This window comes from Argopecten irradians, chromosome 7 (assembly GCF_041381155.1).
Source record: "Argopecten irradians isolate NY chromosome 7, Ai_NY, whole genome shotgun sequence".
Classification (NCBI taxonomy): domain Eukaryota; kingdom Metazoa; phylum Mollusca; class Bivalvia; order Pectinida; family Pectinidae; genus Argopecten; species Argopecten irradians.
The window spans coordinates 23,293,657-23,317,384 of record NC_091140.1 but is presented as its reverse complement, the minus strand read 5'-3'; the positions used below and the strand labels follow the sequence as shown (position 1 = coordinate 23,317,384).

The following is a 23,728-nucleotide window of genomic DNA, read 5'->3' as shown; positions in this document are numbered from 1 at the left end:
ATAAGTGTTAAGTCTGTCTAATTTGCTACACATATAGGACTAATACCAATATCGCAACTTGAGCTGCAGGATAGCCTGTTTTTACTTTTTACTTCCGAAATGGAATATTACTTTAGGTTCCAATACTGTTCGCGTGCAATTAACATTCGCGAGTTTCGCGATCAAAGTAAATTTGGGATAGTTTATCTCCGCGAATTTATATCTACATCATTTTTATTGGTAAGGATGTCATTCAATTGTTAAATCCACGAATATTGATCTTCGCGAACTTGTTTTGAAATGGAAATAAGCGAAATTTAATAGCCGCGACAGAAAGTTGGTTTACAGTAACCAATTTTGTAACCGTACTTATCAGTAAAGTTTTACAAGACTTCTACTATTAAACAACACGAATACTAGTATACCGCAGCCTACAAAAACATACATACATTCACACACCTCAACATATTGTACACATGGGTACACTTCCTACGTCACTTTATTGTTTTTGTTGTGATGTCACAGTTGCTTTCCTATCCGACAGGATCGTTCCAGGTTATATAAGAATGATATACGGAAAAATAAAACATGAGAGAACATGTGGAATTTGTGACGAAATATCTTTATTTTATGCTCTCCTTTCTTTATTTTTGGAATTTGTTGGGTTTGAACTGTTTAAACAAGAATCCGTGCATTGATATGTATTGTGCATTAGTCCAATAATCAATCGAGTGGTGATTTCTTCAGTAAGTTATAGGGTTATTTATGCGTTCACTTCAATTCGTCATACGTATTTTCCTGTGATTCGGTAGGAGGATTATACATTTCATACCCACTTGCATGCCCGGATCCGCTATCAATTAAATCATATTCTCTGTCCTCTATCGAATTTACATATTCAGAGATAGTGTTATTAGCTTCAAAGGAAATATTTTGGTACGGATTTTCGTCACTAGTAGAGCCATCATGTAACTCACGAGGAACGTCGGACCTAGACCTTCCTTCACGTCGACGTTTTCTAACCAGACAAACTATTACCACGGTGACTGTCACTATCACTACAAACGTCCCCGTCCCGCCTAGCACAGGACCTAGAATATTTGTTTTGTTGTTTTCCTCACAGTTAAGACATGCAAGTAATGAGGTCGCTGAAGTTGATATTTCTGCAGTACTTGAGGTCGTATCATACCCATCTGTTGTATGATGACTTGTTGTTAACCTATGTGTCGTCGGGTGAGTTGTTGATATCCTCGTTCCATTGTTACATATCCCAGGTAAATTAGTAGAACAAGGCAGTGCTAAAGGTAGAAGTCTTCTAGATGAATTGTTTCTATGAATAGCGACGCAATAGTGCTGGTAGTTACTTTCTCCCCATTCAAACACTTCTAGCGTAATTCGACCATTCCATTCAATATCACACATTTTGTCTGTTTTCAGACGACACCTTGTCGTCCAGAACGTGTCACTCCTTTGTTGGTGTACACAACTAGTTGTTTCTTTGTCAATGCATTCATCTTTCACCACGCCAGTGCGGAGAAATGTAGTATGGCGATACTGACACATACATTTTTCCGTTGCCGTTGAAGCATTCCCGCAAAAAAGAAATGTGTACTGATTGTCGCCACATAAGGAAGATTCGCAACTACCGCTATATAAATCGACTTGTCGTGTACAATAACACAAGTTTTGATGGAGAAGGATATCACCGGACTTACAGAAGTAGAAACACTCTGCTATCCTACTGTACGATATCTCTAAACCTGACGATCCATTTATTACTGTTCTTCTAAAGCAACCTAAAAACTTCAACGTCCCCACTTGAGTAACATTTGCTGATATCCATCCTATCCCTGTAATATCGTGGCTGTTAGAGATGTTGACCTGATCTAGTTGCATGTTGCTTGTAAGGCCATCCCCCAATAGTGAACACGTCCTATTTATATTTGTCCATGTATCATTGTATCCATTTGTCTGTTCTATTGTAATAGAGTCCACATAGGAAGGTATGACGACAATATTTATCAAAAACACAAGAGTCTGAGTTGTTCGCCTGGACATGTTGATGGTGCTACATCTACAAGTCAACACGGATAAAATGCCATATACACTTAACCCAGTAATCTTTTCGTTGTTACGTCATATATGCAGGTACTCCGGAGGAATTTACCTTGATAACATACATACATATTTTGGATACATGCTCTGAATCTATGTGTAATAAGGGATCTGTGCTAAAGTAATGTAATGTGTATGTTGATATTAATGGATTTGTTGTATAATATCATATAAAAAATGCCACCATATATTTAGATATGGTGGCCATGTTCATTCAAATCCTTAGTGTATTGTTTCGTGACAGGACTGAAGATACATATACATTTGTGTCGTACGTTCGGGTAACTAATAACAGAACGACACATGATGTGGGTGATTAGGATGGAACGTGATATTATTTTGGCTTTATTTACAGTTTAACTGAAAATAGACCGAAGATAAAACAACGTGTAATAAAGGAGTGTAGACAACATATCTTTATAATACGACGAGGGCAAGGTTACTAAAGCTTCACTATATCAATCAAACAATGCAAACACATTTAACGGAATCGTCTAACATTTTTGACGGCGTAACAGTAAGGTTAGAAAGGTATTGTCTTAGCGTCTATTCCTTCTAGAGAAATCATTTATCACATTATATATCATTAATAAATTTGCGGTATAATTAAGGCATTGTATATCAAGTTCAACCTAGTAGGACTCACGGTTTTGTTGTTGTCCACTGACTTCCAGATTTAGTAACATAATCTTATACTTACCTAAAGTTGTATGGTGGCACGGGTGTCGCCGACAGAGTCGACACATTTTCTTTCGAAACGCCTTGTTCTATTCCTATTTCCGTTTTACGTGTTTTGGGAGAATTATTGCTCTGTTTTTATCTTATTGATTTAACCTATTTTGAATTTGGACTATGATTTTTTGTCAAGTAAATAATAACAGGAAAAGAAAGCACTGTTATATAACCGTGCTAGAATTTGCAGTAATTTGAACTTGATGCTACCAAAATTTAGTTAACAAATATAGGGGCAGAGATACTAGAAATGTAAAGTATTGAATTTCTAAATGTTTTTATGTGATTGTTTTTGAAAATAAAAACGTTCCACATTTGTTCAACATAAGGCATTGAAAAATAAATTATTTTGCAAACTTCTATACTCCTTGATATTCTGTGAAAGTGAAGCATGTGTCAATAATCAATATATTCTTTGTTGGAAAGAAAACTTACATGGACTGTTTTGTGCATCAATGTCATTTGAGCACTTCAATATTGTAGCTGAATTATTTAACGGCAGTTTGAAAGGGGAACTAAAACGTAATAAAAAAGGATATTATGAATAACAAACAATATGCAGTTTACCCTAAAGTATCTTCATGTAGTTTTTTTGCTTATCACTAAATTGCCGTAAAACGGCCCAATGTGATACCCATCATAACTCTGATTTCAAGAACCGATTGTCTGCTCTTTCTTTCAGAGTTTGCTGCTCATAGCCGAATCACAATTTATAAAGACTTAAGTGAAGCAGCATCATGCCAGTTTCTGTTGGTATAGTATTTAGAGGTTATTATATGACAATTTTGATATCGCACCCTTTATCAGCCCGAGACCGCCATATCAGCTCAAGGGCCGCAGGCTCGAGGGCTGATATCAGGTCAAGGGCTGATAAAGGGTGCGATATCAAAATTGTCATATAATAACCTCTAAATACTATAGCCCTGGCTGATATCAAATTATGACGTCATAATGTGATATCAGCCCGGGCGCTGATATGACGGCACGGACAGCACTAGTATCTCATGAGCAAAACGTTCATTATCAAAGACAAAAGTGTGATAAATACACTACATGATATGTACCGGGGGTATGCTTAGTTTGATACTCAAACTTCCGGGTGACGATATCAATACGAGGATACCATACCTTGATTACCTACCACATGACAGGATGTCACGTACACCTTTTCTACCTGATAACACGCCGTAGATATGTATCACCTGCTATTTGGACTTTGCATCATCTTATTTTTACAGTACATTTAAACAATGACATTTAGTCAAGAAATTAATCAAAAGTTGATAAAAATTGATAGAATCACTGATAAAAGTATTAGGTGAGGTAATGAAAGCGGTTTTGTAGTCATTTACTGATAATCGTTATTTAGTTTATAAGATTTCTTCATTCAAATTAAACTTTTTAAATATATTACTTCCTGCTATTTGGAATTTACATCATTTTATTTTTACAGTACATTCAAACAATGATATTTAAATAAAATTTGAATCAATATTAGATAAGATTTCATAATTCACTAATAAAAGTGAGATTATGAAAGCAGTGTTGTAGTCATTTACTGATATTCGTTATTTAGTTGAAAAGGTTTCTTCATTCAAATGAAACATTTTGTGGAAACATTTCATACACAATTAAATGTAACAGTAATGCTTAAGTTTCGTTGTACGGTCATTATCTACTCAGTGAGATTGAAGTCTCGTATAGATTGTATCATGGATTAGTGTGGCTGATAAAACATGAAAGAAGACGCTTGCTCTCCCGGAACACCAGTGGTAAACAGAGTACATATCATGAGTTTCTATGCCACATTTCTTGTTGAAACATGCATTTAATTTTGTTTGTAACGAGCATGCTCATTAGCTAAAATCTTGTGCATAATTATATTCCTTATTGCTGTTTATAATGATTGAAAAAAGCGAGTCGAATTCTAGAAACTTTGTATGACATTTTAATCAACTTGATCAAGAGATACTGAGATATGTATTCTGCACACGATTATTTATTATTTAAACGGATAAGATAAGAAGAAACAAATACGTGAAATGAAAATAGATTATACAAAATATTCATGATTCTTTTTTTCTTGTCTTTTGAATCAGAAACGACATAGGACACCAGAAAAATGATAAGATAAAAAAATATGCATATCACAAATCAAAATAAGACACAAAATAATAAGCGTTCGGTATAAAAACAAGAAGAAAAAAATCTAAAATTAAAGTGTATGTTTATTAGAATAAAGTCAGATCAAATTATACTAGCGTCGCCGACGATTTTCAGATTTTTCTATAAAAGAGCTGATAACGGTTTTCAATAAATGTGTGCTGCTTTAAGATATCAAACTTTAAAATGTTGTAGTATGATTGATTAATTTTTAAATTGTATTGATGTAATGTTTTCTAAAAAAAAATGAAATAAGAAATTAAACGTTAAATTTTTCATTATTTATATATTTTATGACCGTGTTTATTTTATATGCCAAATCCCTCGAACGTTATTATTAAGTTATTTTTTCTACCCATTTAGGATTATATAAATATATTAGAGATATTATGATAAAAACACCACCAGATTCAGAGTTAATGGATTTCTTGTCTCCGTTATCATCAAAGATTCTTTTCCCGGAGCTTTAGGTATATATTTTAAGCGACTTTCTTCCGAGTGCGGTTTATTTTCGCGAATTCGCGAGGAAAGTTAATTCGCAAAAGTTAATCTCTGCGAATTGATATCTTTAACAATATTGTAACATTAAGTTCAAAGATATTTCCATTCAATTTAACTTTGCGAAACCTAATCTCTGCGAAAATGTTTAAAATGGAAATTAAACGCGAAATTAAAAAGCCACGAAAGAGAGTTGATTTACAGTATACACATTACTTGAAATATCATTATGGATAGTAAGTCAATTACGAAATAAGTCCATTAAGCAATATACACAATATACTTGCTGCTTTCTCTTCCAGAAAGTTGTCTACACTAAAGTTCTGGTATTTGATAAATTATCATAATTGTTACGTTTTAGGTTTCATTGTTGAAAAATGATAAAATGAAACTCTCAAAAGCCTTCAATTAGCGTCCTCTCATAATTTTAGTTTCCTTTCTTCGAAAACACATTACGGTAAAATTCCAGTCTCAGCTGTTATTTACTTCAAGAATCAATATACATATTACCGTTCTAATCACTGTTGAGTCCTGGAAGCGCAGGCTGGCTATATTAGTTTTCAGTTGTTTTATGTCACATGCTAGTTTATTATTTCATCTAACATCATAACATACCTGTTGATTATACATTGATTGTATTTATGAATGATATATTAATATGAATTTATTTTTACGAGTTTCCCTCGGCTCAATTCATTGTATCGTATCTCTCGCGTTTTAATTTGGCCGTCCTATCTTAGTTTAAGTACGCATTACATTGTACAGTGTATTAACACTAGAATACTCATCACGATCCACGTCTGTCTCCTGTCCGTCCCGGTCTGTCTGGAAGGAGTCGTACACATTTCCATTTCTACTGGCAATCGCCCTGGAATGGTCATACGTGTCGTCTACTGGTTCTATACCGTGTCCACCTTTCCCCAGATGTCCATAGGTTTCCCCACCAAAAGTATGATCGTAATAATCGTTTGAACTGTCTTCCCGACATGCTCCAGTCTGGAAGGTGTCATACGTGTCTCCATTGACGACGGCCCTGGTATGGTCATATACATCAGCTGTATCAGACGGCGCGTTTGGTTTTCCATTTCGGTTTAAACGTCCATACATATTGTCCTGTGCTCCTGAAGTATGATCATACATGTCATGTCCACTACTATCGTTTTTCTTAGTGGTAAATGAGTCATATTCTCCCTTGTCATCTATCATTTTTGTTGTTTTCGTTGATACCTTTACGTGGTGATAAGCCTCGGAGTATATATTTTGGTTTTGATGTTGTCTATTTGTAGAGATATTGTGTAATTCTCGCGGAACGTCTGGTCTAGCGGTTTCTTTACGCATTCGTTTTCGGATCCCACGAACAATGACGACCACAGAAACAATCAGAATCACTATAAAAGTCCCAGCCCCACCAAGAACGGGACCTAAGATGTGTGTCTGTTCTTCTTTCATGGAATCACTGAAGGATGATCCCTCTGTGGTAGGGTTATTGATATACGAAGTTGATTCAATCCTGTTGAAGACTGATGTATCAGTGTTTAAATCACTTGTTGGATTACTGAATGTCGTAGTTTCAATCTTAGTAGTTCTGTGTGTTTTATAGGACACTATGGCACTATCGACATGTTCTGTTGTAATATGTCCTGTCACTTCTTGTGTGGAGAGAGAAGAGATGATACGGCCGTCTGTTGTAGGGAAGCTAATGGCGGCAGGCGGTTGTGCTGCCCTTGTAGTGTGTTCTGATACTTCATGTGAAGTTACTTCAGGAGAGAACACATACCCGTGTGTTATAGGAGAACGTTTTGTGGACGTTTGTACAGTGTGTTTAGTGGTAGTTACCCTAGTTCCTTTGATACATATTCCAGTTAGATTGGCAGAGCACGGTAACGTTACCAAAGTGAATTTTGTAGTAGTTGTGTTCATTTTACTAATAGCAACACAGTAGCCGTGGTTGTTGGTTGCTGTTAACGTAGATCCCCAATAGAATTCCTCTCTAGTGCTTATCCCATTCCAATGGAACTGACAATGTCTACCAGTTCCCTGACAAGACACATTCCACTCGCGATGTTTATTCTGATGATGGCTTCTGCAGTTAAACATAGTTTTATTTCTACATGAATTGTTCGTAACAATACTTGTTTGGTTCAATGTACTATACTGGTATTGACACATACATTTCTTTCGATATTTTTCCTCTTGACCACAAAGTAATATTTGACTATTGTCACATCTTGAAGCCAAACAGTTTTGACGTTTATAGACACGAGTATTGCTGGCACAATAACAATAATTCCGATGAAGAAGAATATTTCCTGACCCACAAAAGTATATACATTGTGGTATTTCATCATGTGATAATGATATACCATTGTCTCCTCTTTGTATGTTTCTTATTTTACATCCTAAAAACTTCATCGTTCCTGTGCGCTGTACGTGCGCTGATATCCACCCTGTCCCCGTTATGTCGTCGGCGATGTCCACAGTCACCGGGTTTTCTACTTTCCTTGAAAAACCTGTACCGAGCAGCGTACATGATAAACTCATATTCCTCCAGGTATTCTTATATCCAATCGTCTGCTCTATTCTGTCAGAGTTCGCTACTTGGAACCGATCCACAAATATAATTATTTCAAATATGAAATTTAGTTTAACTAAAACCACCATTTTTGAAAGCATCCTGTGTAATCGTTGTGATGGTATATTTTGACACTACAGCACTTATACCTATATATATATACTTGTATCATTTAGAAACTATTTTAACCAAACTTCCGGGTGACAGTTATCAGTGCGACACTATATCTGACCTAATGACCTATAAGAAGTGCCGTCACGTAGACTTTACATAACTTATTATAGACCGTAGATTCGGACTTTATCAATTTGTATTACACTATCTAAAACAATAGCATTTAATCATGATATTGATCAAAAGTGCAACCCACAAATAAAACTATTTAGTTGTCGCCAGATAAACCGTTGTTATGTAATCTACTATTATTCGTGGTTTGGTTGATACTGTTTCTACTTGGAATTTTTAATATTTTTGAAAACGTTTCATATACTGTCAAAAGTAAAATTATATTAAATGGGTCTCGCTGTGTTACCAGCCCTTTACTCACTCAGATTGTTATTTTACATATGCTGTACTCTTGGTTCTTATCGTTCGGTGTAGTTTATGTGGAAGAAGACGGTTGATCTTCTGGAACTCATGTTATCAATTGTATATCATCAATTTCTATGCTTATTTATTTTTGTTAATTTGTTCTAGTTAAAAGATTGAATTAGCGTTTTGAGACAATGTCAAATTTTGTTTTTAATTTCTGTCTTTGGATCGACAGACACTCGGGTATGCAATGAAGCTTACACGCATTAGTTGTAGTCATTTATGTAAAAAGAAAATCGACTATACCAACCTGGTCAAAATAGGCTTTTGTCTACTGAAATGGTTGTTATATTACAATATTGAGGAATGTATCTAGTTTGAACTTTCGAAAGGGTAAATATCGAATTCAAACCATCATAATAATAATTAAGGAAAATCACAATGTTCACAAAATACATTTTTATTAAATATGATTCATGTGTATATGTACATCTGAATATAACATATTTTGTAAACCACCTTATTTACACGGCAGATCAATTTCGCATTTCTTGCCTTATACGTTCTTATGCGTCCATTTACTTTTTTGATGTTTTAATTAAAAAAAACACTATTGCACATGTTACGACGCTTTGTTCTAATTCTTATCGCCCACGAAACACGTGACATTAGATCTCACGCTGAAATAAGTAGGTGTACAATATACAGTGGTGATCATATTTCACTTGGAGACGACGGAATTCATCTCTGATTGTGATTATATAATAATAAGTTCTATTTACGTATTATAATTCACGTGATTCCTAATTGAAACATTTCTATGTTATTAAAGATGCTCCGCCGCCAACGGATGGTATTTTTTCTCTGTCAAAAACATGAGCAGACGAATAAGTATTTTTCTTCGGTTAAAAAAGTTACTTACTTTAGACCGTAACCACCATTGAAAAGTTTGAGCTTTTTGTTTCAATTTAAGATGAAATATTAAAAAAATAATTTATGGCGTCCCGGAAAAAAATCCATTGCACTATGCCCTATATGGAATGAAGTACTGATTGAGCATGCACCAAAAGCAAAATAAATGATTTTATTTGATTTTGTAGTGTTAATTAGACATAGATAAACACAATTATACGTCAGTTATTGTTCAAATGAAAAGTATCGTTTATGCGATGTCGGCGGTGGATCATCTTTAATTGTGTCGAAGCAAAAATATAATTTATTCGCAAAATTAACACTTACTAGCAAAAGCAGATGTTAAGCCATCAGGAAGAGAACGAATATATACATTGCCTGTTGTTCAATCAATTTTCAATTTAACTGACATAAAATTTTGTTGAAATCGGAAATTGCTAGACCTCATATCAATTTAAATCAAGGACTAAAATATATGTAGTATCAATGTTATAATCACGCCTCACAATGCAAAACGAATAATTTGAATGAGTTATTGAAATCTAGTTAGACAGAGTGAATTTACAAAATACACATTTAGTTGTTCTACATTTTCTGATCTATTTAATTTATAGTAAAGGAAAATGTTTACTAAATAAAGTATTAGCAATAATAAACATTCGATTTGCAGAATTATATATATTAATGATGTAACTATGAGTATGAATCGTTGTCAATTTGGTTTGGAAATAACTAATAGTATAGCTGAAACGACTTCACGAAGAATAATGATGTAGAATGGGTAAGTGTAATTATTCTAGCTAGGAGAATGTTACATATTTTTTTATATTTATACACAGGGAACTATCTTCTCATACATGTTCCTAACAATTACAAATGTTTTTCAAGGACTATATTTCTAAATCTTGCCACCTTTTTTGCATTTTTGGTTGTTTATATGCTGGTATAAGTGATACACATATAGGAATAATACCAATATCGCAACTTGAGCTGCAGAATAGCGATGTTTTTACTTTTTACTTACAAAATGGAATATTACTTTAGGTTCCAATGACCCATTATGTAGCCATAGTTATCAATAAAGTTTTGCAAGAGTTCTACTATCACAAGGATACACAACACGAATAAAAGTATACCTCAGCCTCCCAAAACATACAGATATTCGCCCACCGCAACATATTTCACACATTGGCCATTTTTCCTGACGACACTTTATTGTTTTCGTTGTGATGTCACAATGGAGTGTTTGTCCTACCCAGCCAATGAAAAATCGTCCCGGGTTGTATTACAATATGCAATATGGTATATGCAAAAATGCTACACAAGATAAATCACAGGATATTCAGTGGCGTATGTGATAAAGTATCGTTATTTTATACCCTCCTATCTCTATCTTTGGTATTTGTTTGGTTCGAAATGTTCGAGGCCCTACTCGTATCCGTGCATTGCCATGCATTGTAGCTTTTTCTGTACGGTATCTGACGAGTCCTATATTCAAGCGAATGGTAATTTGTTCAGTTAGTTAGTTTTGTGTTCTACCTCAATTCCTCATACGTATTTTCCTGTGATTCGGTAGAAGGCTTGCGTGCTCGGACCCACTATCAATTGAATCATATTCTCTTTTGTCCTCTGTGGAATTTGCATTTTTGGAGATAGTGTTATCAGTTTCAAAGTAAATATTTTGGTACTGCTTTTCTTCACTGGTAGAGCCATCATGTAACTCACAAGGAACGTCGGACCTAAACCTTCCTTCACGTCGACGTTTTATAACCAGACAAACTATTAACACCACACTGAGTGTCAATATCACTACAAACGTACCCGCACCTAGAATACATGTTTTATAGTTTTCATCACAGTTACGAGACGCAGGCAATGGGATTGATGATATTCTCGTTCCATTGTTACATATCCCAGGTAAGTTAGTAGAACAAGGCAGTGATAAAGGTAAAAGTCTTCTAGATGAATTGATTCTATGTAAAGCGACGCAATAGCTCTGGTACATGTAGTTACTTTCTCCCCACTTAAAGACTTCTAGCGTAATTCGACCATTCCATAAAATATCACACATTTTGTCTGTTTTCAGACGACAACTTGTGTTCCATTCGGTATACGTATCACTCAAAGGCAGGTGTACACAAGTGGTTATTTCTTTGTTGACACAATCATCTCTCACCACGCCGTGGCGGAGCAATCTAGTATGACGATACTGACACATACATTTATCAGTTGCCGTGGAAGTATTCCCGCAATATAGAAACCTATTGGAGCCACATTCGGTGGATTCGCAAATACCGCCAAATAAATCGACTTGTCGTGTACAATAACACAAGTTTTGATGGAGAAGGATATCACCGGAATCACAGAAGTAGAAACACTCTGCTATCCTACTGTCCGATACTACTAAGCCTGACGATCCATTTATAATTGTTCTTCTAAAGCAACCTAAAAACAACAACGTCCCCACTTGAGTAACATGTGCTGATATCCATCCTGTCCCTGTAATATCGTCTATGTTAGAAATGTTGACCTGATCTAGTTGCATGTCCTCTAGATCATCAAGGCCATCACCCAATAGTGAACACGTCCTATTCATATTCTTCCAGGTGTCAGCGTATCCATTTGTCTGCTCTATTGTAATTGAGTCCACATAGGAAGATATGACCATAATACTTATAAAACCCTGAAGAATCTGAGATTTTCCCGAGAGCATTTTAACGATGTTACACCTACAGATCAACACGGATATAATTTATTATGTTCAATCAGCTTTTTATGTCATACTTTCATGTGACTTATATCAATAGGGCACATGATATTGACGATTATGATATCAGCTGATATCGTTTTGAATTTAATTACAGTATAACTGAAAAAAAGACTGAAGATAAAACAGCGTATAATAAAAGATTGGAGATAACATATTTTTATATTACGACGGCGATAGAATAGAGAGTACTTTGTCTTCCGAAACCCCTATTCTTATTTCCCTTTTTATGCGTTTTGGGAAAATGCTTTGCTATGTTTTTATGTTATTGATTTAACCGATTTTGAATTTGGACTATGGATTTTTGTCAAGTAGGTAACATCAGAAAAGAAAGTACTGTTATGATTTGCAGTGATTTGAACGTGATGCCAAAATATAGAGGTAGAGATGCTAGAAATGTAAATTATTGACTTTCTAAATAGATGTATATGATACGATATTTCTTCAAAATAAAGACGTTTCAAATTTGTTTACCATAAGGTAAATTTACATTATTTTGTAAACTTTCATACTTCGTGTGTTTCTGTGAATGCGAATTATGTGTCAATAATCAATATATTCTTTACTGGAAAGAAAACTTACGTGGACCGCATCAATGTCACTTGAACATTTCTATATTGTAGCTGAGTTACTTTACGGTAATTTGAGAAGGAGGGGAACTGAAACTAAAAAAATAGGATATTCTGAATAGCATACGATATGCAGCTGACCCTAAGGTATCTTCATGCAAAATATCTTTTTATCACTAAGTCGCCGTAAAACGGCCCAAAGTGATACCCATCATACGTAACTCTAATTTTTTGCTCTTTCTTTCAGAGTTTGCTACTTATTGCCGAATCACAATTCATATAGACTTTTGTAAAGCAGCTTCATATATATATCCTCGTATATCATATACACTACAACATGTGTATGTTAATTTTGATACTCAAACTTCCGGGTGACGATATCAATACGATGATATCATACCTTGATTACCTACCACATGACGCGATATCACGTACACCTTTTCTACCTGATAACACGTAGATATACATTATCTACTGCTGTTTAAACTTTGCATCATTTTATTTTTACAGTACATTCAAACAATGACATTTAATCAGGATTTTAATCGATATTTGATAAAATTTGATACATTCATTTATAAAAGTATTAAGTGAGATAATGAACTATTATTTGTCATTTAGTTGATTTTCTTCATTCAAATAAAGTATTGTGTTGAAACATTCCGTATGCCATTTAATATTACAGTTACATTTAAGTTTTCCTGTACGGTTATTATATACCCAGTGGGATGGAATTCTTACATAGATTGGAACATGAATTTGTGTGTCCGATAAAACATGAAAAAGACGCTTGCTCTGCCGGAACACCAGTGGTAAACAGAGTATATATCAGGAGTTTTTGTAATACATTTCTTGTTTATACATACATTTAATTTTATTTGCAACGAGCATGTTAATTGGCTAAAATCTTGTGCATAAAGATATTGCTTATTGCTGTTAATATTAATTGAAAAAAACCCCAGTCGAATTCTAGAAGCTTTGTATGACATTTTAATCATATTAATAAAAAAGTGTTGAAATCTGGATTTTACACGGGTGGTGTAGTGGTTAAGCCGCTCGCCTTTCACCTAGCCGGCCGGGGTTCGATCCCCGGCACGGACGTGAAAAGGTTAGGGTCACCTGCCCGTGGGTTTTCTCCGGGCACTCCAGTTTCCTCCCACACTATTGATGACTAAGACCCCTCGCGCGCTTACATCCGGGCCATCGAGAGTGATTTACATAAGTTGTATGACTTGTTTCTCAATCGATGTAAAATGAATAGAGTTTATATATTTAATTGTTGAAATATTATTTAGTGTGAATAAGACACAGAAGAATAAAAATACGTGAAATGAAAATAAATTATACATATTAATCAAGGAAGTGTCGTTATATAAGGAAGCAAAACCTTTTAGTTTCATGTATATCGTCAGAAATTTAAGTGGAAATTTTAAGATTAATTGTTATCATTCTATGTTCTATACATTTTCGTTTTCTTCATTTTGTGAACAATGTTTGACCCTTTATCATGCAAACATTGTTAATAGTTACTCAAAATATTCATGGTTCTTTTTATCTCGTCTCTTGGAATCAGAAACGACATAGGACACCAGAAAACTGATAAGATAAAAGATTATGCATATCACAAATAAAATTTGGACATAAAAGAATAAGCTTCCGGTATAAAAAGAAGATAAAACAATCGAAAATGAAAGGGTATGTTTATTAGAATAAAATCAGATCAAAATTATATTAGCGCCGCCGACGATTTTCAGATTTTTCTATAAAAGAGTAATACGAGTCACGGCTCCGTATTTCGTTATGTTATCGGTATTCAATTTCCGTCCTACGGTTGCTAGTCCATTTAATGTTTTAGTTTAAGTTAAGGTTGAAAGGACAGAGCTCATCCATATGCAGCAAATCAATGTTATTTGTAATCAATGCGTTCCGTATATTGTTTTTTTACGATTTGGGTCATTTAACTTTCCCGGTTTCTGTAAGCATCGTTTCCTCTTACATTAGTGCCTTTCAAATACGGTAATATTTTGATTAGCAATTTTTACAGTGCTTATGCATTATTTTTAAATCCTTTAAAATCATCTGCGAATGGGCGAATTTTAATCAATATACTGCACTGTACCTCTTGACCTTCATGTTGATAGCTAACTAGACATTTGCTCGCCTAATTTACACTTCAAATTCTCTCCAGCATTTCACAACGTGCATTTTTATAAAATACACATTTTATTAACATTACGATCGAAAATCACCGTTATAAATATTTCAAATGCTGGAAAACAATATTTAAATCGTTATTGACATGCAAGCTTTGTCACAGACTGTGGCAATTTTCAGCATTTCACAATGTGCATTTTTAGAATATTCACATTTTATTAACATTACGATTCAAAATCGCCGTTATGAATAATTTAGATGCTAGAAAACAATACTTACTACTGTGCAAGGCTTGTCACAGAATAGCAATTTTCAGCAATTCACAACGTTGAACGATTGAATATCGCCCTTATATATATATAAATAAATATATATAAATGTTTTAAATGCTGAAAAACAATACTTCAAACGTTATTGACATGCAAGGTTCGTCACAGACTGTGGCCAGTACATATGCATATTTTGGCAAACCTCGGATGAGTCGAATACCACATATTCCTCGAACTATGAACCTGGTCCCCTGCAGTTCGAGTTAAAGGGGTTTTACTGTACTTATTTGGTTCAATGTACACTACTGGTATTGGCACATACATTTCTTTTGGCGTTTTTCCTCTTGACCACAAAGTAATGTTTCACTATTGTCACATCTTGAAGCCAAACAGTTATTTCCATTGGATAATCTAGAATGGTTGGCAATAGTGACAGTAGTTCCGATGAAGAAGAATATGTTTTGAACCACAGTAGTTGATACACTCAAGTAACCTAGCATTGCGATATGTTAATGCTAAGCGGTCTTGTACCTGGATGTATGTTTCTAAGATTACATCCCAAAAACTTCACCTTCCCTGTGCGCTTTACGTGCGCTGATATCCACCCTGTCCCCGTAATGTCGTCGGCGATGTCCACAATCACTGGATTTTCTACTTACTTTGAAAAACCTGTACCGAGCAGCGTACATGATAAACTCATATTCCTCCAGGTATTCTTATATCCAATCGTCTGCTCTATATTGTCAGAGTTCACTACTTGGAACCGATTCACAAGTATAATTATTTCAAATATGAAATATTTGTCTCAGTAAAACCACCATTTTGAAAAGCATCATGTGTAATCGTTCTGATGGTATATTTTGACACTGCAACACCTAATATTTCAATTTTCACTGAAGTTGGACTCAATGAAACTACTTAAAAAATCCAGTTTCATTTGCTCATGAACTTGGATATGAACTTGGGTATCTTAACATCGGTTTTCGCGCAAGAAAATATTTTATCTAGACCTACGTTTGCCAAAGAAGGTATACATGTTGCTTCCTATTAGGCCTAGGCATGTATCTAAAAAGCGGGATTTTTTTAAGTGCAAATATTACGGACAGATTTCTACATTTTTAAAAGTATTTTTATGAAATCTCGTTTTACTGTCTCTTGTGTATCGTTCGAGTTAGCAACATTGCATACCGAAAAAAAACTGTGCCATGTCCCTGTGTGACGTGTGTCGAAACTACGTTAGAACGTCTCAGTTACAAACAAATGATGAAGCCTAAACGGCGATAAGAAATACTATATAAAAGTCAATGAGTGCTGATTTACCTTTAATCAGTTGTTTAACTTGTATCAAGACTAAAGTCTACATAAACCACTAGAACCTTTCCGTTGCCATCACGTTACGGTGACTCCATTTTGAATCGAAGCGGGAGACAACCGTATCACGAGTCTAGACATTATTCTTCCGCATCTTCGGCGGAACATTTTTGCAATCACTTCTAAATCTATTGGAAATGTTTTATATTTCATCTGGATTACATTGATAATAAAGTTGTTTCTAATTAAATGTATGACAAATTGTAATATTTGCGCTATTTATTCATAATTAGCTATATTCTAATGACGCACTCTTTTCTTACGACTCTCGTTGTACACATAGACTTGCACAAGCCCAGAAACTCGCAATTTAAAAAAAATCTATAGACTTATACGATTGAATTGAAATATAAGGATTGAATCTTGGTTTGGTCGATTTCGCATTTCATTCAATTTGTTTCAAGAGTGATTCAATTCATCACCCCATGAAATCGACCAAACCAAGATTCAATCCTTAATACAACTTGTATCATTTAGAAACTATTTTAAGCAAACTTCCGGGTGTCAGTTATCAGTACGACAAGATATCTGACCTAATGACCTATAAGACGTGGCGTCACGTACACTTTACATACCTTATTATAGACCGTAGATTTGGACTTTATCAATTTGTATTACACTATCTAAAACAATAGCATTTAATCATGATATTTATCAAAAGTGCAACCCACAAATAAAACTATTTAGTTGTCGCCAGATAAACCGTTGTTATGTAATCTACTATTATTCGTGGTTTGGCTGATACTGTTTCTACTTGGAATTTTCAATATTTTTGAAAACGTCTCATATACATGTACTGTGAAAAGTAAAAATATATTAAATGGTTTCGTTGTGTTACCAGCCCTTTACGCACTCAGATTGTTATTTTACATATGCTGTACTCTTATGGTTCGGTGGTGTAGTTTATGTGGAAGTAGCGGTTGATCTGCTTGAACTCATGTATATCAGCAATTTCTATGCTTATTTATTTTTAATTTGTTCTAGTTAAAAGATTGAGCTACCGTTTTGAGACAATGTCAAATTTTGTTGTCAATTTCTGTCATCGGATCGACAGACACTTGAGTATGCAATTATGTAAAAAGAAAAAGAAAACAACTATACCATCATGGTCGAAATAGGCTTTTGTCTTCTGAAATTGTTGTAATATTACAATATTGAGAAATAAATCTAGTTTGAACTCTCGAAAGGGTAAATATCGAATTCAAACCATCATAATAACAATTAAGGAAAATCAAAATGTTCAGAAAATACTTTTTCATTAAATATGATACATGTCTATGTACATATGAATATAAAAAAAATCGTAAACCACCCTATTTTCGCGGCAGTTAATTTCGCATTTCTTGCTTTATACGTTCCTATGCGTCGATTTACTTTCATGATGTTTTTATTAAAAAACACTATTGCACATGTAACGACGCTTTGTTCTAATTCTTATCGCCCACGAAACACGTGACATTAGATCGCACGCTGAAATAAGTAGGTGTACAATATACAGTGGTGATCAGATTTCACTTGGAGTCGACGGAATTCATCTCTGATTGTGATTATATAATAATAAGTTCTATTTACGTATTATCATTTACGTGGTTCCTAATTAAAACATTTCTTTGTGCTTAATTGTGTGGAAGCAAAAATATTATTTATTTGCAAAATTAACACTAGCAAAAGCATATGATAAGTTACCAGGGAGAGAGCTTATATAGGCATTGACTGTTGTTCACTCCCTTTTCAATATAGTTTAAATACAATTTTGTTGACATTGGAACTTGATAGACCACATATTAAATTAAATCAAGAACTACAATAGTATCAACGTTCCGATAATTTTAAAATCATGCCTCACAATACAAAACAAATGATTTGGTTGAGTTATTGAAATCTAGTTTAACAGACTGAATTTACAAAATACGCATTTTGTTGTGATACATTTTCTGATCTATTTAAGTTAAAGTAAAATGAGAAAAGTTTACTTAATAAAGTATTAGCAATAATAAACATTCCATTTGCAGAATTATAAATATTAATGATGTGACTATGAGCATTTATCGTTGTCAATTTGATTAGGAAATAACTAATAGTGTAGCTTAAACGACTTCACGAAGAATGATGGTATAGATCGGGTAGGTCTAGGAGAATGTTATTTATTTTCATATTTATACACAGGGAACTATCTTCTCTTACATGTTCCTAATTATTACAGATGTGGATAGTGCTCACACGACTGGAACACCGGGTCTTGCATAGTTTTTTCAAGGACCCTATTTCTAAATGTTGCCACCTTGTTTTGCTTTTTTGTTTGTTTATATGCTGGTATAAGTGTTAACTCTGTCTAATTTGCTACACATATAGGACTAATACCAATATCGCAACTTGAGCTGCAGGATAGCCATGTTTTTACTTTTTACTTCCGAAATGGAATATTACTTTAGGTTCCAATACTGTTCGCGTGCAATTAACATTCGCGAGTTTCGCGATCAAAGTAAATTTGGGATAGTTTATCTCCGCGAATTTATATCTACATCATTTTTATTGGTAAGGATGTCATTCAATTGTTAAATCCACGAATATTGATCTTCGCGAACTTGTTTTGAAATGGAAATCGCGAAATTTAATAGCCGCGACAGAAAGTTGGTTTACAGTAACCAATTTTGTAACCGTACTTATCAGTAAAGTTTTACAAGACTTCTACTATTAAACAACACGAATACTAGTATACTGCAGCCTACAAAAACATACATACATTCACACACCTCAACATATTGTACACATGGGTACACTTCCTACGTCACTTTTTTGTTTTTGTTGTGATGTCACAGTTGCTTTCCTATCCGACAGGATTGTTCCAGGTTATATAAGAATGATATACGGAAAAATAAAACATGAGAGAACATGTGGAATTTGTGACGAAATATCTTTATTTTATGCTCTCCTTTCTTTATTTTTGGAATTTGTTGGGTTTGAACTGTTAAACAAGAATCCGTGCATTGATATGTATTGTGCATTAGTCCAATAATCAATCGAGTGGTGATTTCTTCAGTAAGTTATAGGGTTATTTATGCGTTCACTTCAATTCGTCATACGTATTTTCCTGTGATTCGGTAGGAGGATTATACATTTCATACCCACTTGCATGCCCGGATCCGCTATCAATTAAATCATATTCTCTGTCCTCTATCGAATTTACATATTTAGAGATAGTGTTATTAGCTTCAAAGGAAATATTTTGGTACGGATTTTCGTCACTAGTAGAGCCATCATGTAACTCACGAGGAACGTCGGACCTAGACCTTCCTTCACGTCGACGTTTTCTAACCAGACAAACTATTACCACGGTGACTGTCACTATCACTACAAACGTCCCCGTCCCGCCTAGCACAGGACCTAGAATATTTGTTTTGTTGTTTTCCTCACAGTTAAGACATGCAAGTAATGAGGTCGCTGAAGTTGATATTTCTGCAGTACTTGAGGTCGTATCATACCCATCTGTTGTATGATGACTTGTTGTTAACCTATGTGTCGTCGGGTGAGTTGTTGATATCCTCGTTCCATTGTTACATATCCCAGGTAAATTAGTAGAACAAGGCAGTGCTAAAGGTAGAAGTCTTCTAGATGAATTGGTTCTATGAATAGCGACGCAATAGTGCTGGTAGTTACTTTCTCCCCAATCAAACACTTCTAGCGTAATTCGACCATTCCATTCAATATCACACATTTTGTCTGTTTTCAGACGACACCTTGTCGTCCAGAACGTGTCACTCCTTTGTTGGTGTACACAACTAGTTGTTTCTTTGTCAATGCATTCATCTTTCACCACGCCAGTGCGGAGAAATGTAGTATGGCGATACTGACACATACATTTTTCCGTTGCCGTTGAAGCATTCCCGCAAAAAAGAAATGTGTACTGATTGTCGCCACATAAGGAAGATTCGCAACTACCGCTATATAAACCGACTTGTCGTGTACAATAACACACGTTTTGATGGAGAAGGATATCACCGGACTTACAGAAGTAGAAACACTCTGCTATCCTACTGTACGATATCTCTAAACCTGACGATCCATTTATAACTGTTCTTCTATCGCAACCTAAAAACTTCAAAGTCCCCACTTGCGCAACATTTGCTGATATCCATCCTGTCCCTGTAATATCGTTGCTGTTAGAGATGGTGACCTGATCTAGTTGCATGTTCCCTGTAAGGCAATCACCCAATAGTGAACACGTCCTATTCATATTTGTCCAGGTATCATTGTATCCATTTGTCTGTTCTATTGTAATAGAGTCCACATAGGAAGGAATGACGACTATAGTTATCAAAAACACGAGAGTCTGAGTTGTTCGCCTGGACATGTTGATGGTGCTACATCTACAAGTCAACACGGATAAAATGCCATATACACTTAACCCAGTAATCCTTTCGTTCTTACGTCATATATGCAGGTACTCCGGAGGAATTTACCTTGATAACATACATACATATTTTGGATACATGCTCTGAATCTATGTGTAATAAGGGATCTGTGCTAAAGTAATGTAATGTGTATGTTGATATTAATGGATTTGTTGTATAATATCATATAAAAAATGCCACCATATATTTAGATATGGTGGCCATGTTCATTCAAATCCTTAGTGTATTGTTTCGTGACAGGACTGAAGATACATATACATTTGTGTCGTACGTTCGGGTAACTAATAACAGAACGACACATAATGTGGGTGATTAGGATGGAACGTGATATTATTTTGGCTTTATTTACAGCATAACTGAAAATAGACTGAAGCTGAAACAACGTGTAGTATAGGAGTGGAAATAACATATTTTTATATTACGACGAGGACAAGGTTAGTAAAGCTTCACTATATCAATCAAATAGATGCATCGTTTAACATTTAAGACAGCGTAACAGTAAGGTTAGAAAGGTATTGTCTTAGCGTCTATTCCTTCAAGAGAAATCATTTATCATTTTATTTATCATTAATAGATTTTGGGTATAATTAAGGCATTGTATATCAAGTTCAACCTAGTAGGACTCACGGTTTTTTATTTGTTTTAATTTTTTATTTTCAAAAGTCATTTCATCAATACTATACATATATATACAATGTGAAGTAACATATATAAGTATCAAACAAGACTTCATTGATCTGCACACATTCATAAATAAGATTTGGAGAGATATTAATGTATAGTACTGAGTTTTATGACTGGGAGACAGAGGAAAAGCAAGAAAGTAGTGGAGTGAGCGGTAGGGAGACTGTGATCGGAGAAAGAGAGAGAGAGAGAGAGAGGAGGGGGGGGGGGGGGGGGGGGTAAAGGGTTTGATAGTGTGCATCTTAAAACTATTTGTAAATAATAAGCGTCACATCAATAATTTTTCAAAACAAAAATATTTAAGTGATGGGAAAGTTAATAACATGAATAAAAAGTTGATGTTGGTATATGAACAAAAAAAAAAAAAAAAAAAAAAGTCAAGGTTAAGCCAGGTTTACTATTTTCATCCACTTTTTCCATTCAAAATTTAATTTCTCTATATAAGCTTGATCTTTTCCGTATGCGATATGTTTCTGTACAGCATGGAGATCTTTGATGCAGTTTATCAATCTCATTACATTCAAAGAATTTTGAAAACATCTAGTTCTATAAATATACTTCAAGATTAATCCATGATAATCGAGAAAATTACAAATTCTACCATGAATTTCACAAAATTCGTTAAAAGAGAAGAATGATTCAGTAGTGTTATCTTTAATCAAATCCTGTATATAAATTATTCCTTTATTAAAAAGTCTTTGATAAAAAAATAGTTTTGTTCCCTAATTTTATATTTTCATTATACCATATAGGTGATTTTAACACATTGAATTTATACTTATTTAGATTTAAACAATTTACTTCTTAAATTATACCAAGCTTTCAGAACATCAGTCCAAAAGACATTTTTTATCCTTTTCATGATTAAGTTTAAATAATCACTGCCACAATTGGCTAATAGATTAAAATTAACTTTAGTTTTCAGAATAGTACACCACTTACATTCTGTTCTATAGATTCTCCTTATCCAACTTATTTTAAGTGCATCAATGTATGCCCGTAGATTAATCATTTTCAAGCCACCCTCTAGATATCCTCTTGTAATAATTCCCCTCTTGATTTTATCACGGTTTTGTTGTTGTCCACTGACTTCCAGATTTAGTAACATAATCTTATACTTACCTGAAGTTGTATGGCGGCACGGGTGTCGCCGACAGAGTCGACACATTTTTTTTTTCGAAACGCCTTGTTCTATTCCTATTTCCCTTTTACGTGTTTTGGGAGAATTATTGCTCTGTTTTTATCTTATTGTTGATTTAACCTATTTTGAATTTGGACTATGATTTTTGTCAAGTAAATAATATCAGCACAGAAAGTACTGTTATATAACCGTGCTAGAATTTGCAGTAATTTGAACGTGATGCTACCAAAATTTAGTTAACAAATATAGGGGCAGAGATACTAGAAAACAAAAACGTTCCACATTTGTTCAACATAAGGCATTGAAAAATAAATTATTTTGCAAACTTCTATACTCCTTGATATTCTGTGAAAGTGAAGCATGTGTCAATAATCAATATATTCTTTGATGGAAAGAAAACTTATATGGACTGTTTTGTGCATCAATGTCATTTGAGCACTTCAATATTGTAGCTGAATTATTTAACGGCAGTTTGAAAGGGGAACTAAAACGTAATAAAAAAGGATATTATGAATAACAAACAATATGCAGTTTACCCTAAAGTATCTTCATGTAGTTTTTTTGCTTATCACTAAATTGCCGTAAAACGGCCCAATGTGATACCCATCATAACTCTGATTTCAAGAACCGATTGTCTGCTCTTTCTTTCAGAGTTTGCTGCTCATAGCCGAATCACAATTTATAAAGACTTAAGTGAAGCAGCATCATGTCAGTTTCTGTTGGTATAGTATATACACTACGTCATTTGTACCGGGGGTATGTTAAGTTTGATGCTCAAACTTCCGGATGACGATATCAATACGAGGATACCATACCTTGATTACCTACCACATGACAGGATGTCACGTACACCTTTTCT

General features: G+C 34.4%; 1 protein-coding gene across 1 annotated transcript; it reads right to left on the bottom strand.

Annotated features, from left to right (window-relative positions):
• Positions 1–4,869: 4,869 nt before the first annotated feature.
• On the bottom strand, positions 4,870–8,028 carry LOC138326873 (uncharacterized). The gene has a single exon (XM_069272860.1). The coding sequence runs from the start codon at positions 8,026–8,028 to the stop codon at positions 6,229–6,231; it is 1,800 nt and encodes a 599-aa protein (XP_069128961.1). The 3' UTR covers positions 4,870–6,228.
• Between the last annotated feature and the right edge of the window lie 15,700 nt (positions 8,029–23,728).

Coding starts and splice junctions, on each gene's coding strand:
- LOC138326873 (XM_069272860.1), bottom strand. CDS start 8,028: ATGAGTTTATCATGTACGCTGCTCGGTACAGGTTTTTCAAGGAAAGTA.